This window comes from Carassius auratus, unplaced genomic scaffold, assembly GCF_003368295.1.
Source record: "Carassius auratus strain Wakin unplaced genomic scaffold, ASM336829v1 scaf_tig00005214, whole genome shotgun sequence".
Taxonomy (NCBI): domain Eukaryota; kingdom Metazoa; phylum Chordata; class Actinopteri; order Cypriniformes; family Cyprinidae; genus Carassius; species Carassius auratus.
In genome coordinates this window covers 116,207-133,232 of record NW_020523638.1, presented here as the reverse complement: position 1 = coordinate 133,232, position 17,026 = coordinate 116,207, and the positions used below count along the sequence as shown (strand labels likewise).

At 39.2% G+C, this 17,026-nt stretch overlaps 1 protein-coding gene across 1 annotated transcript; it reads left to right on the top strand.

The window, feature by feature from the left end:
* Nucleotides 1–8,574: 8,574 nt before the first annotated feature.
* On the top strand, nt 8,575–10,214 carry LOC113070784 (zona pellucida sperm-binding protein 4-like; the record flags this gene model as incomplete). Its single annotated transcript, XM_026244231.1, has 8 exons — nt 8,575–8,728; nt 8,804–8,991; nt 9,067–9,164; nt 9,233–9,390; nt 9,464–9,656; nt 9,729–9,876; nt 9,956–10,028; nt 10,106–10,214. Coding segments are annotated over 8 exons (1,065 nt in total), but the record flags the coding sequence as incomplete, so codon positions are not given.
* Nucleotides 10,215–17,026: the final 6,812 nt, after the last annotated feature.

Below are 17,026 nucleotides of genomic sequence, written 5' to 3'. Positions count from 1 at the left end.
CTCAAGATTTCCACCATAACATCCAAAACGAAGGTTGTGTCCAGTCACAAATTGAATGGTCTACAAGTAAGAGGCATTCAGTCTGAAGTTAAAATCAAACTTCCAACAACTTATACTAGAGACTACATACCTGCAAATAGATCTCATATACCCACATGTGAAACCGCAAAGAATTGGCCTCATCTAGAACATCTGGCAGATGAAATGGCTCCTGCACTTGACTGTGAAGTAGGTTTGTTAATAGGCTACAACTGCCCTCAAGCCTTACTTCCCAGGGATGTTCTCAGTGGCAATGAAGATCAGCCATTTGCACAAAGATCCGTGTTGGGTTGGAGTATCGTTGGATACAACCATGACGACAGTTATTATGAAGATGAAATCGGTGTGAGTCACAGGATTATCATGAAGCAAGTTCTACCAGCTCGTGATCCATCTCACAAACTCAAGTCTGAAGTCTGCTTTGTACAGAGGAACAAGGTTAAAGAGATGATCACTCCGGCAGAGATATTGAAGGTTTTTGAGTCAGACTTTGTAGAACGGGATAATGAGGAAGTCTCAACGTCGCAAGAAGACTTAAGGTTTTTGGCAAAATTGAATGAAGGCATTAAGCAAGTGCAAGATGGACACTATGAGATGCCATTGCCTTTTAAGGGTGAGAGGCCAGATTTGCCAAACAACAAAGCGTGTGCAGAGCATCGACTCAAATCCCTAGAGAAGCGTTTAAAGAGAGATGAACAGTACCAAAAGGACTACATGGCTTTCATGAAGGACATAATAGCAAGAGGCGATGCTGAAAGGGTCCCAGAGATGGAGTTAAGTAGTCAACCAGCATGGTATATACCTCACCATGGAGTATATAACCCACAGAAGCCAGGCAAGATTCGTATCGTCTTTGATTGCTCTGCAAGATTTCAGAATACTTCTCTGAATGAGCATCTACTGACTGGGCCTGACCTCACAAATACCCTTGTTGGAGTCTTGTGTCGTTTCCGGAAAGGGCAAGTAGCCATCATGTGTGATGTGGAGCGTATGTTCCACCAGTTCCACGTTGCTCCAAAGGATCGGGACTACCTCAGGTTCCTATGGTGGGAAGATGGAAACATGGAAGCCTCACCTTCAGTTTTTCGAATGAAGGTCCATTTGTTCGGAGCGGCCTCCTCGCCTGGATGTGCAAACTTCGGACTCAAATACCTTGCCGTACAAGGTCAAGGCAAGTTTAATCAAGCCACATTGAAGTTCATACAACGTAATTTTTATGTTGACGATGGCTTAGCAAGTGTGGACACTGAAGCAGAGGCAATCCAGCTTGTAAAGGAAGCCAGGGGTCTCTGCAATATCGGAAAGCTTCGCTTGCAGAAATTCATCACCAACAGCAAGACGGTGATTGCCACAATTCCAAAGGAGGAATGTACTGAAGGGGCAACTGACTTTGACTTGACCCTAGGAGAACCTAAAGTAGAGAGGGCGCTCGGCATCCAATGGTGCGTGGCTTCAGACAAGTTCCATTTCAGAGTGTTAGTAAAGGAAAATCCTTTTACTAGAAGAGGTGTGCTGTCTACAGTTGCTTCCATTTTTGATCCTCTTGGATTCGTTGCTCCCTTCATTTTAGTTGGGAAAAGGACTCTACAAAAGATGTGTCAAGACAAGTTAGGCTGGGACGAACCACTTCCTGATGACCTCAAGCCGCATTGGGAAGCTTGGTTGCGAGACCTCCATAACCTGTCTTTGGTGAAGATACCACGTTGTTATGTGCCATCAACATTCAAGGATGTTCAACAATATGAGCTACACCATTTCTCAGACGCCAGTGTGTCAGGCTATGGAGTATGTTCATACCTCAGAGCTGTAACCAAGTCTGGAGAAGTCTACTGCACTCTTGTTATGAGTAAAGCTAGGGTTGCTCCAACAAAGGTAACAACAATTCCCAGACTGGAGCTCTCAGCTGCAGTGGTTGCCACAAGAACTGGTGATCTGCTCAAAAGAGAACTAGAATTGGATGGCATTCGTGAATACTACTGGACCGACTCCAAAGTTGTCCTTGGCTATATTAACAACGATGCACGACGTTTCCATGTATTTGTAGCCAACCGAGTTCAGCAGATCAGAACAAGCACTGAGACTAGTCAATGGAGATATGTGGCTTCAGAACAAAATCCAGCTGACCATGCCTCTCGTGGGCTCACCGTAAAGGAACTCATGGGATCGAACTGGTTTACTGGTCCAAGTTTCCTATGGCAAAGAGAACTCCCTAAGGATGACATTAAGGTGGGAGAAGTTAATGATGGAGACCCGGAACTCAAAAGGGCACAGGTTCTAATGACCAAGGCAAGGGAAGAGTGGTGTCTGTCAGATCGCTTGCAAAGGTTTTCAGATTGGAAGAGGGCAGTGAAAGCCATAGCAAGGCTCAAACGTTGTGCAAGGAGTGCGAAAGGTTTGGTAGAAAGATCCAACAATTCCACAACACTTGAAGAAAGGAAGGATGCTGAACAATTCATAATTCACATCGTTCAAGAAGAAGTGTTCAGTGACGAGATCAAGCATCTAAGACAAGGCAAGGAAGTTAATTCAAGTCTTTTCAACAAGCTGTACAAGTTAAGTCCGTTTATCGATGACCATGATGTCTTACGAGTGGGAGGACGATTGACACAGGCAGAGCTTCACTCTCATGTCAAGCATCCAGCCATTCTTCCTAAAGGACATCATATATCTCGTTTACTCATAAAACACTTCCATGAAAAGGTGCAACATCAAGGTCGTGGCATGACCATCAATGAAATCTGCTCCAATGGTATTTGGATTCTGGGATGCAGTAGCGAAGTTTCATCTCTCATCTACAAATGCATTAAGTGTAGGAAGCTGAGGAAATGCAATCAGGAGCAAAGGATGGCTGACCTGCCACCAGAAAGGATGGAAGCTACCCCTCCGTTCACCTATAGTGGCATGGACTGCTTCGGTCCGTTCTATGTTAAAGAGGGAAGGAAAGAGTTGAAGAGATACGGACTACTTTTCACCTGCATGTGTTCGCGAGCTGTTCATCTTGAGGTGCTGGATGATCTTAGTACTGATGCCTTTCTTAATGCACTGCGTTGTCTTATTGCTATACGTGGCAATGTAAGTCAGCTTTATAGTGATCAAGGTACCAACTTCGTGGGTGCAAAGGGAGAGTTCCTGAAGTTGATGAAGGGAATGGATCAAGAACGTGTGAAAGAGTTAGGCTGTACCTTTATCATGAACCCGCCTGCTTCCAGTCACATGGGTGGTGTCTGGGAGAGACAGATCCGGACTGTAAGGAGTGTACTAACGTCCATCCTAGACAAGTCTGCAGCAAGACTGGACAGTTCTTCCTTAAGAACATTCATGTATGAAGTAATGGCGATCGTAAATAGTCGACCATTGACCTCAGAGCACCTCAATGATCCTGTGGGACCAGAACCATTGACGCCGAATCATATACTAACAATGAAGTCCACCATCATTGCACCACCTCCTGGAGAGTTTGTGAGGGAAGATCTTTATCTTCAGAAAAGATGGAAAAGAGTTCAGTTTCTGGCAAATGAGTTTTGGACCAGGTGGAGGAAGGAATATCTGTTGAATCTGCAGCAGAGAAGTAAGTGGAATAAGAGCAGGAGAAACACCAAAATAAATGATATCGTTCTGCTTCAAGATGATTTGGCATCACGAAATCAGTGGAAGCTAGCTAAAGTGGTAGAAGTTTTCCCAGGATCTGATGGAATGGTGAGAAGACTTAAACTTCTTGTTAGTGATGCAACACTAGATAGCAAGGGTGCACGCACAAATAAGTCAGTCTACTTAGAAAGACCCATACACAAAACAGTGTTACTACTTGAAGCTGATTAAAAGGGTTAAGTTTGAAAAGTGTTTAACTGTGTATGTTAAACGTGTACAAATACTTATCCACTAAATGTTTATTAGTTCATGTTGAGTTACTGAGTATTTATAAAGTAAATTCTTTTAAGAATCACACATTGCGTGATGGTGGGAGTGTGTTTGCTGTTACAAGCTTTCGGAATCTATAATGTTTATTTCCACTAGATGGAACTGCGGTCCGAGTTTCACAGAGCAATTCTGCTGATCATATGGAATGATGTAATCATTGCAAAGTTTAAAGTATTTCTATTTAGAAGTCATCCGATAAAGAAGCTTCAAGATAACCCCCTCTCTTAGCTCATAAGCAGGCAAAAGTGGTATGTGGATGTATTTTCTGTTTATGTACGAGTTTAAAGTCATGTGTGTTTTACATGTAACTGAATGTATGACATGTTTGTTGTATATTCACCCTTTTTTACTCAGTTCTACGGTGTTGGTGTTGGAGTCTAAGTCCAGAACACATTAAACATCAGTTAAAGAACCTCAGCCTTCGCGTCATGACTAAGGGCGGGCATATGATTTATGATACCCCCGAGCCAAGACAATATCTGATTGGTCAAGACAACATTTGAGGTGTGGCCAACAGGCCAGTTTAAATACTTAGGACACCATAAAATTGTTGCTTTTAGTCTCTAGCTGTGTTTCTGCTATTAGCCATGTTGTTTGTCATCACTATTCTTTGAGCGCGGTTTCAGCGTGCTTCAGCCTGCATGCCTGCTGCTACTTAGCCACGATGAGAAGGAACACAACCTTGTCTCATCAAACTTTATTTATTTTCTTTTCCGTTTGAGAGTTTCATGTTCTGAGTTAAGTTTTGTAACGTCGACCTCGTCTGCGCGTTTCAACTCCAACCAGCCACACAACTCCATCTTCAGCCAACGCCCAACAACCACGGGCTTCCCAAGACGTCACTTCAGCGACTGAACTTCCAGCCAATCAACGACCTCGGGATAGCCCTTTCACCGGGACTCCTTTTTCACAGGAGACGCAAGTAACTTTACTTCCAGACTGTGACCTTTACTGGTGTATCTAATATAATTTTAACCTCACTGAGGAACTCAATGCGAGGGCTAATTACGTGATTGATGGTTGTTCATGTCTATGCAATTTAACATATTGATGTAAACTTGGGATTCCATATTTCCATTCTCTTAAACTCATCTTTCCCTAACTTTTGATCTTCCTGCAACTTGTGTGAATGTGTGAGTGCGTGCGTTTATGTGTTAGATTAGTTTATATGTCTTAGATTTATCTAATAAAGCCTTATTTATATTGAAAAGAGAAGTATCTTGTGTTTTGTGCTTACAAGTTAATGTCTTAAACTGCCGATCTTGTTACTGTGCTAATTGATAGTGTTTTCACTATAATTTGGATATGAATATCCAGCGCAGATTTGATGTTAAACGGCTCGTTCAGTGAATCGCAGGGCGTCTCAGTGATCAGCCGTGAAACAGTGATTCTGTTCAAATTCCCTTTAAATTATTAAATGATTCCCTTTGTGCTAAATTGACCTGTTTCCGTTACAGATACTGAAATATCTGACACGGTTCCATTACTCATTTTCCACCATATCTGAATATACACAGATACAATCTGCGTCTCGCATTCCTCTCCGACAGTGAGTTTGACACGCATCAGCCTGCTGTCAATTACAGTCTGAATGTCTGCGCTGGATTGCAGGTAATTCACATTATTATAATCATTCCCGTGCAAATGTGGCGAGCACTTTATTCTAACATGAGAATACTGTCATGTAATCGCAGAAAACTGGATGTGAGCTCTCAAATAGGCCTAACTTATACAAATGAACTGCTTGGTTGCAGACTGTGTGCAGTCGCGATCTCTCCGTGCTTTTAAAGTAGAAATTATTTCTCTTTGCTCCTGGATTAAATTTTGTCAAAAGTTATCAACCATTCAGAATAGATCCATACCTGACCGAAGAAAATCCTTCTAGAAATTTGATTGGTTGTAAGTGAAATGCACCAGAAAGTCTTTAAACAAAGATGGAACTTTAATTTCTTACCATGTAAATTTATGCTATGAATGTTTTGGAATGGGATATTTGTCTGATTTGTACATATAAATATCCTGTCTACCGCATCACTAAATTTTACAGTCATTGCAGGTCAAAGCCATCTGATGTTCCATTTATCTACATAAATAGTCCTAACATACTGTATATGGCTCTTTGCTTGTAAAAATTCAGTGTGGTCATATTTCGAATACCTCAAACTGAACTGAGGTCATTTGTTTTATAATTTTATTACTGACGGTGTACTTTTTTTTTTTTTTTTTTTTTGTAAATTCAATTCAGTTTGAAATCAACTTTGAAATCAAGTTTCCTTGTGCTGTAAGTTACTTTAACGACACAAATTCACAGAATGAGCAAATGTTTAATGGTAATTGGGGGCATAATATTTATATGTGTAAATAAAAGCCTATTTAAAATCTAATCATCATATAAGGTGAATATATCTTTTTAGAAGACTTGGATTAAACCATTTTCAAAGCTTTAAATAATGAGTGCCTTGAAAAAAATTATGGACAAAAAAAAATAAAAAAAATCTACAGGTATATGGCAGTATACAGTATGTGGTAGTTTTGCCAATGGTATTGAAAATGATTGTACATCATGAAATAAAAAATAACCCTCCTTGCTTTTTTTAGTGCACAGTACTAGTACATGCAAGTCAATACACTGGGGGAAAAAATGGTCTGCCATCGCATCCGGCTCTGGAATGGCGTCCTTGCTTTGATGAAGTCAGTTTGATGGCTTGGGAGAATTCTCTTCTTAAGTCAAGATGTTAGGAATGCTGTTGCCAGGTCCATGCCTCTACTTATTTCACTTGAGAATACTATCTCAGCAGACATTTATTAACACTATTTCATTAATATTATGTATTTAAGCTAAGAGTAATTTTCTGTGCACACTACAGTCTCTGTGCTCACAGTGTCTCAGACACTAATATTTTAGCTGAATCAGTTTGTTGTTTTTTGGGGGCTTTTTTGTCAGACGTAACAATCAGATATTCTTAATGGGGTCCTATTATGTTTTTTTTTTTCAGTTTTTGAATTATACTCAGTGTGTAGTGTGTATGTTTGGGCTTCTACAAAGTTACAAATCTCAAAGTCCACTCCAAAGGGAGATATTTTAATTTTTGTCTTGCCCTTTTCAAGAACTACAGTAAACAGCTTGTTGGAATACAGCGTTGTTTTCCAAAACAACATCAAATTGATATAGCAATATTGATGCCATCCTCATCAGAGGGAACTTGCTGCTTTGGCAAGAGGTGGGCAGTACTGAAACACCGTCTTAGCTACCAATCAAAACACACTGGGACAGCTAACCAATCACAACACATTTTGTTTTTCGGAAGGCAGGTCTTCATCAAACCCAGAACTAATCGAGACATTTGTGCCAAGCTGGGGAGAAAGGTATTGTAATAATGTAAATGATGTGAAAAATAATGTGTTTTTCGAACCACCAAGCAAGAGAGCATGTACTAGTACACCCCGAAAACATTCAAGACATTGTAAAAGAGCATAATAGGACCCTTTTAACCACTCCAACTCCAATCCAACTAGGATATTGAAGTTAGAAATCCCTGTATCATGACCACTAATTAACCCACTTTGTCAATAAGATAAGAGTGGGTTTTGTTCAAAGTTGATATTATCCATCCACATAGATCTTTGATATGAATATTTTTTAGTAACTAAATATCACCTGCTAAAAAGTAACTAGTAACTTGTACTCTGATTACTTTTTGAGAGGAGTACTTTTTTACTTTTACTTACGTACTCTTTTGACAGCAGTACTTTTACTTGTAATTGAGTAGTTTATCATCAGTGTAACAGAACTTTTACTTAAGTAAAATTTTCAGTACTCTTTCCACCACTTGTGTCGGGTATAAAATCATTCAAAACACTATCATTAAAATTTCATCCTGCATATTATTCTGAAGCCTCACGAGATTTTGTGGGATTTCCTGTGTTCACAGTCGAGACTCTGGTTGAAAATCTGCTCGTGTGTGGTGTGCTGTCTTTGACACATCATGGCACACCACACTCTATAGGAGCAAAACAGTTAAATCTGGGATATTTTATCCTCATGTTTGTGGTCTATCACATTTTGAAAATCTTATAAGATGTAAAAAAAATCTTTTGGTGTGTGCCCAGCATAACTTGGACTTGAACCATTCTTTTTTGTTGTCAATATGAATCATGAAACACCATGTTAACAGAATTTGAGAACCAATAATAATCAGATTAGTAAGATTTTTCGAATTACGTTTGTGCATTTATGCTCAAAATGGGAAAAATAAGAATTCTCTCTTGAGATCCAAAGAGAATCACCCAGCTGCATGAGCTCCCATTTCTGCAAGTCATGAGTGTGTTAATGAAGAGGGAGGGACTATCGTTAATTAGCTGAAATCTGCAGACTACAAGAAGACCAAAAGGGCAGTATCTCCACTTTGTGTTTAGCTTTTGAACAATGCCTGGAAGTTGGGATTTGGTTCAGATTTTGCTGGTTTGTGCTTTCTGTCATGCTGTTCCACAGTGGAGTAAATCGCTTCAGGATGCTCAAGCTCTGAAGAGTCAGCAGTTTCCGCCTCAGAAGCCAGTTCAACAACTACCTAAACAGCCGATTCCACTTCAGAAGCCAGTTCAACAACTACCTAAACACTTCAGAAGCCAGTAGTGAAGGCAGAGCCCCTTGATAAATGTGCTGTAGCTGATTCTGAGCAGATTCAATGTGGGCTACCTGGGATCAGTGGTGCTGCGTGTGACGCTATCAACTGCTGCTTTAAGGGACAACAGTGTTTCTATGGGAGGGCGGGTAAGTGTTTTCAATCTTATTCCGTTAGTGTTAAATTGATTCTCTGCTTTAACCTGCTCTTGTACCTTGTTCTAGTGACTGTCCAGTGTATTAGAGATGGTCAGTTTGTGGTAGTGGTGTCTAGAGACGTTACTCTGCCTCGACTGAGTCTGGATTCAGTTCATCTACTGGGTGGAAACGACCCACCTTGTGCTCCTGTGGGGTCCACATCTTCCTTTGCTATATACCAGTTCCCTGTGACCGCATGTGGCACAAGCGTGATGGTGAGCAGCTGTTACTGGTTTTGTTCTGCACTTTATTTCTGATGGACTGGATGCTGACACTGTTCCTATTCACAGGAGGACAGCAGATCTGTGGTGTATGAAAACCGAATGACCTCATCCTATGAAGTGGGGATTGGACCATATGGTTCCATCACAAGGGACAGTCATTTTGAGTAGGTCATCTATGACTTGGTGTGAACCTTAATCCTTGATAAATGCTACAAGCTCTCTGTGTGTTCAGGTTTCTCTTCCAGTGTAGATACTCTGGAACTTCTGTGGAAGCTCTGGTTGTGGAGGTCAACTCTGTTCCTCCACCTCCACCAGTAGCTGCTCCTGGACCTCTCAGGGTGGAGCTCAGGCTGGCCAATGGCCAATGTGTCACCAAAGGCTGTGCTGACGGTAAGGTCTTGTCCGGTGTCTATCTAAAGCTTTTCAAACTCGAGTCTGGTTAAACCCCAGTGTTGTTCCTCAGGGGATGAGGCCTACACATCCTACTACAGTGACGCTGATTATCCCATCACAAAAGTCCTGCGGGAGCCCGTGTATGTTGAGGTGCACATTATGGAGAGGACTGACCCCAACATTGTCCTCATGCTGGGACGTTGTTGGACTACTTCAACCCCCAGTCCACTCAGTCTCCCCCAGTGGGACCTTCGGATCGATGGGTGAGTGTTCAGCCAATCTTTATCCCGTTAGTCTGCTGGTAGACCCTTTCGAACCTTCTCTTTTGTCTTCAGATGCCCTTACCAGGACGACAGTTATCTGACCACACTGGTGCCAGTGACCGGATCGTCTGGTCTTCAGTTCCCAACCCATTACAAGCGCTTTGTTGTGAAGATGTTCACATTTGTAGATCCAGCCTCACTGGCTGCTCTGAAGGAAACCGTATGCCCCCTTTACTTGAACATTTTGTATATCTACTGCTTGTGGATTCTATGACTTGAGCCTCTTTCTTCCCTGTCAGATCTTCATCCACTGCAGTACAGAGGTGTGCCATCCATCATCCGGCTCTTGTGAGCAAAGCTGCACCAGGAAACGTGAGTTCTTGCTTCCTCTTGACTAGAGGAACTGAGCATTTTGTAAACGTGTCCTCACGTCTAACATTCCCTTTCAGGACGAGATCCCCCATATCAAGGCCGTCTCTGGGGAGCAGACTGTGGTTTCTAGTGGAGAAGTTACTCTGGTCATGTAAATCTAGTGGTTTTCTTTTAAATAAACTTTGCAGAACCCTGAGGTATCTGTGTCTATTGGTATTGTTCTGCAGAATCCGTTATTACATGCCTCTTCCCTTTTTAATATTCAATACCAGTAAGGCCTGTAGGTTAGGGATTGAATGAACCGTGCTCCCCTTTCAATACACCCAGTTGATCCCTGGGCACCAGGGACTGGTTGCAACCTGCACTGGGTGGGTTCACTGCTTCTAATGTGTGTGCAGTAACATGGAAGGATTCAAATTGGAGGACAATTTTCAAGTATGGGTTGCCATACTTTGCCTTCGCTGTCAGGTCAAAATGTGTTTGGTTTCTAGAATCTCATTTGTATAATTTATTTCCCACTTCACACACAAGAGGTGGCGGCGGCGGCAAGTAAAAAGGTTCCTTTTAGCATGTTTAGCTGAGAGCAAATCCTTGTGGAGCCTATCCTTCTGACAAGAAACAAATTAAATATATTTCAATAAATTAGGCATTTTATCTCCTCATGCCTGCACCCTGTCAAGTAAGTGGTCTCGATGTCCATCTGGTGCAAGATCAGGTTTTCTTGTGCTGCTTTCTGCAAAACCACTTTCTCACTTGTCATGTCACCTGTGGGTGAGAATGTCTGTCTCCTCATAGTCAGTCACTTGTTTCTGACTAACCCTTAACCACAACTCTTGCTTTGTATTTTCCAGTTTTTTTTTTTTTTTTTTTTTGTCCATTTAGCATCCTTCCATTTGCTTGGATTTTGTTTATGGCATCCTGGTGGGCTTGGGGTGTTTCACATACTACTCCGTAGCAAAACTTCAATTCAAGTTTGTCTAGTGCTTTTTACAATACAAATCATTACAAAGCAACTTTACAGAAAATTACGTTTCTACAATATTTAGTAGTCGCTTATAAGTGGTGACTGTCAGTTTGTGCATGCATGACAGGATTTAAAAAAAAAATAATACAAGATGTAGTCAGCCAGACAATGAACTATTAATAATTATATGATGCAGTCACACTTGTAGCAATATTTGTTAGTTCTGTTTGTTGATTCAGGGTTCGCATCATCTGCGGTCCTCTGAGGGGTCAGCATATTCTCTTTTCAGGTGTTCTGTATCCAGACTGGAGCTTGTGTAAATCCTAGTTCCCGTGGCAGAAAATAGAAACAAATAGAGACATCATTAGCATAGCTGCTATTCCAACAAAGTAAAATTAATTAGTTTAACCCAAGCTTAAGAATAAGCAACTACATTCACAATTTAAGAGATACCTTTATTCAAATGCTTGGCGAAAGAGATGCGTTTTTAATCTAGATTTAAACCGAGAGAGTGTGTCTGAACCCCGAACATTATCAGGAAGGCTATTCCAGAGTTTGGGAGCCAAATGTGAAAAAGCTCTACCTCCTTTAGTGGACTTTGCTATCCTAAGAACTACCAAAAGTCCAGCGTTTTGTGACCTTAGGGTGCGTGATGGGTTGTAGCGTGGTAGAAGGCTAGTTAGGTACGCAGGAGCTAAACCATTTAGGGCCTTAGAGGGAAGTAATGATAATTTGTAACTGATAAAGAACTTAATCGGTAGTCACTGCAGAGACCGTAAAATTGGGGTAATATGATCATATTTTCTTGACCTGGTAAGGACTCTAGCTGCTGCATTTTGGACTACCTGTAGCTTGTTTATTGAAGAAGCAGGACAACCACCTAGAAGTGCATTACAATAGTCCAGTCTAGAGGTCATGAATGCATGAACTAGCTTTTCTGCATCAGAGACAGATAACATGTTCCGTAGCTTGGCAATGTTTCTAAGATGGAAGAATGCAGTTTTTGTAACAGTGGAAATATGATTTTCAAAAGGCAAATTGCTGTCTAATATAACACCCAGATTTCTGACTGTAGAGGAAGTAACAGTACATCCGTCTAGTTGCAGATTGTAATCTACGATTCTGTGTAGTGTTTTTTGGTCCAATAATTAATATCTCTGTCTTATCCGAATTTAATTGGAGAAAATTATTACTATTCTACTATTATTATATACTTTTACATTTTTAACACACTCTGTTAGCTTAGATAATTGAGAAGTTTCATCTGGTCTCGTTGAGATATATAGCTGAGTATCATCAGCATGTATCAATAATTGATATCTCTGTCTTATCCAAATTTAATAGGTGAAAATTATTGGTCATCCAATCTTTTACATTTTTACACACTCTGTTAGCTTAGATAATTTCGAAGTTGAATCTAGTCTCGTTGAGAGATCATCAGCATAACAGTGGAAGCTAATTCCATATTTTCTTATAATATTACCAAGGGGCAACATGTATATTGAAAATAGAAGGGGACCTAGGACGAATCCTTGTGGCACTCCATATTTTACTGATGATAAATGAGATGACACCCCATTTAAGTAAACAAATCGTAGCGATCGGACAGGTAGGATCTAAACCAATTTAGAGCCTGCCCTTGAATACCTGTATAGTTTTGTAATCTGTCTATGAGTATGTCATGATCTATGGTGTCGAACACAGCACTAAGATCAAGTAAAACTAGCAATGAGATGCAGCCTTGATCTGACGCAAGAAGCAGGTCATTTGTAATTTTAACAAGTGCAGTTTCTGTGCTATGGTGGGGCCTGAAACCTGACTGAAATTCATTTTTATGCAGGAAGGTGCTCAATTGAGCAGACACAACTTTTTTCCAAAATTTTAGACATAAATGGAAGATTTGAAATAGGCCTATAATTTGCCAGTACACTAGGATCTAGTTTTGGTTTCTTAATAAGAGGCTTGATCTCAACAATCAGTTATTTTTTTTCAACTCACAATCACTTATTGAACAAACACAATATCACACACCACATTTCATTCAATCTTTCTTTCTCTGAAGAGTCACAAACAGAGTTTTTGAAAACAATTATTATTAGCCCATTCCACATCAGACCAGCCCAGAAGTTAATTGTACACCGCAAAAACACCAGGAGAGGGTGCTATAGACACACAGAGAAAATGTGTTTTCGCATATTGCATGACTTGTACAGAGATAACAATCCAGTTTTCGGAAGACGTCTTCATTTTCTCTTAAAGTTTTGTCAACGTTCACTTGGTTGTGTTAATATGCTTATTGCATTACAGCTGTGACGTCATTTTTTTCCCCACAGGAGCAATAAATATTACATTATTAACAACATTAACTTTTATACAAAAAGTTAAATTAATTTTGGTGTTTTTAATGCATTAAAGCGAGTTTTTGTTTTTACTTTGCTCTTAATGGTTTTAAGTTATTTATAAAATGATTTGGTTTTCAAAGAGCCCAACCTCTTCTTACATTTTCTAATAAAAATAAAATTGCATAATGTATTGTTTTTATACACTACAATATGTAATTCTGAAAACCACATGAAATACATACGTTTCTATTATACACCCCAGTTTTAATAGGTTTTAAGCGCTAACGTCCTAACAGCGTGTATTCCTGTTACGTAATCGACAGGCGACAGTGATTGGCTGCGGAGCGCAGATAACCACGCCCACCCTCGCGGCACGCTTGGAGGCAGCAGCAGAAATGATGGAAGTTTGATCCTGTAAGCAGTGAACTTGTTCATTTAAAACGTAGCATGATCGGCAAAACGGAGAAAGTGCAACTTTAAGGAAAATAAGCAAGAGATATGGTGGACAAAATACGCAGGGTTGACTTTTCCAAGAAACATTTTGGGACGACAGCAAGTGGTATGATGTTTTTCTTTTAATTCAGTTCAATTTAATTATAATGGTGATTGTTATGTAATTTGATTCACTGAATTTAAAACCATAATTGCTTAAATAAACGGAAAAATAAATAATAATAATAATAATAATTTCCCTTGCCACTAATTTTAAATTAATAATTCATAAAAATCATTTTGTATAGGCAATTCAGTGTAGCCTACCACTTACAGTATTTACAGTAGGGAAGATGAAGTCTTATGTTTCTTTTTTCTTTCGTTTTTGGTGAGAAATAAATACAGAAGGAGAGGAGTCAACAACAGGAACGTTTTTATTTGGACATGCCATGGGTCACTGGTCTTTAAATGCTTGTAAAATGTGAACTTTTGAACTTGGGGAAACCTGCACTCATTTAGGAATTTGAGGCCACAACCTAGTCATTACAGCTTTATCTAAACAGCCTCCTTATCTTGTACCACAACCCAGAAAATTCTAAAGAAGCCTTAAACAAATTTTTATTTATTATTTATTTTATTTATTTGTGTGTGTGTGTGTGTGTGTGTGTGTGTATATATATATATATATATATATATATATATATATATACATTACTGTGCAGAAGTCTTATGCCACTAGTATGTTCACCTACCAAACCTGGTTTTATGTCAGTTATTTCTATCATTTGCTCAAGAACAAACGAAGACAGACTAAATCCAGAAGTACTATGGCAATGTCTCCAAGACACTTCAAGAAACCTACCTGCAAAGCTACCTGAAAAACAATGTGCAAGTGCACCTATAGGACAAAAGCTTATTTAAACGCACAGTGTGGTCACACCAAATGTTGATTTAATTTAGTTAAGTAAATAGAAGTTAATTAATAAAATCTATTTATGGCATTATTTTTGACTGCATCCTCACTTTACAGCATTTTTACACAAGTGCCTAAAACTTTGCACAGTACTGTAGCTTTGCAGGTTTCTTGAAGTGTCTTGGAGACATTGCCACAGTTCTTCTGGACTGAGTCTGTCTCAGTTTGTTCTGCTTCTTCATGTTATTCCACTGGCTGTTGTCAGACTTTTTGTGCAAACAAAAATCTCTCTGGATTATTACATTTAATGGCAAAAATTATGTTTGGAAATGTAAACTGATATTTCCTACTGATGTACTACAGCAAATCATAGAAATTTATTTATTTATTTATTTCTCTTAAATGTCAATTTGTTCTCGGGATCACACCTATCACATTGTGGACTTTTATGGTGTTTTCATCATTTTTGGAGCTCAACATTGTCAGTTCCCATTCGCGTTTAAACTATGGAAAAGAGCAGCTTTTCTGCTAAAGTTCTTTTGTGTTCAGCAAATGAAATCATATAGGTGACTTGAGGGTGAATAAATGATGACAGAGTTCATATATTGAGAGTTAATTTTTTGTTGAATTATAGTCTTATCAATGCAGTTCTAGATAATAAACAATTTCAAATAATCCATTTGCATATGTTACACCAAATGACATCAGGATTGTCAAATAGTTACAAGTGTGTCTGTGATTTTTTTTTTTTTTTTTTTTGGAGAGAAGGTGAAGGTGTTGGAGAGAGAAAATTAGCCGGTGAGAATTGAACGAGCTGTTTCTCTCTGTCCTTCAAACCCCCAACCATAAAGCCATTCTTCCTTGTAACTGCATTAAATGTCCCAGGAGAACCCAGATGTCAAATACAGTGGCATCAGTCGGGTCACTCATTCTTATTCTCTAAGGTTTGTAAACAGCCAATCAATATAGGCATTCAAACCAGTCTTTACAAATTAAGGGCTCTATCACAATATAGCTATTATATAGTATCTCCACTGTTTTTGTTTGAAAATGTGTCAATTTGCTTGGAATTTAGTTCCAGGTGGCTCATAATTGCACATGATGTAACAGGTTGCCATGCGTTAAAATGTCCTTGCCACCATAACCTTTTCTTTTTTTCTAATCTAAATGAAATCAGTGTTTTACTCCACAACCCAGCAACTGCGGTGAGAGTTAGAGATTGGACGGGTTTCTTATTGACACCTTGCGATAATTGGCATAGATAGGAGAAATTAGAGCCGTAAAATTCAGTTGTTTGATCTCAAAGGGCTGTCTGATGAACTTTTGACCAAAGGCAGAATGCAAGAGCATCATTACTGGGTCATGTTGTTTATACTGCTAACAGGAAGCTGAGGTGAAATGCAGAGCCACTGCTAATGGACCCTTTTAATGCCACACAGACCAAGGTCCACTCTTCCACCTTTGGCTTATATTGAAGGGTGAAGGCTAAACTCTCATGTTGCTGGCAGTCAGATGTGGTTTATATATATATAACAAAGTGTGTTTCATATGTTATTTATGTTTCATATGTTTTGTTGTGTGTATGAGACACATTCATTCTGTGTCTGCATTTATGCAAACTATATACAATTTTACTATTTTCTCAATGCAGGTTTCTGTGGTGATCTATTGGATGCAGAGGAGCAAGGTAAGGTCAATTTATTTTTAAACAATTTTTTTTTTCTTTTTTTTTTTAAACAAGGAAGTGTGGGTAAAATAAATATAAATTAATTTTTAATTAATTTACTTTTTTCTATGCTCGTTTTTTTATTTTTATAAAAAGCATTACATTTGGTAGATTTCTAAGTTAAGAAATATAATTATTTGAAAGCTAACACAGGTTATAGTGTGTCAACTGTAAATGTCCACCAGGGGGCTTCCTATTATCCACCATTATCCTATAGTCCATTGCTTTGCACTGTGGTTCAACAAACTAAATGTTGCTTAGCATGTATTTGTGCATATATAAATGTTGTGTTGTGTTTTGTGTTTACCATACTTGTAATTACTCAATTTGCTGACCAAAATACAATGACACATCCTCCAATCCAATTCAGTCTGTAAACAGGTGCTGTTTTTGAAATCAAAAGAAGCTATTTGGTTTCAAGCTGCAACATAACATAAATTTATAAAAACAAAAAAAAAAGCATACAAAAAAAAGGACTGTGAGATATTATTACCAGTGAAGAGTACATCTGACCAGCATCTTACAGGACTGAATGCAAGCAAAGATTTGATATGAATGTGCCTTGATGCCTTCTGCTTCTGTATATCACTTTAGGAAGGCAGCATTTCTCTGCTTTAGAAT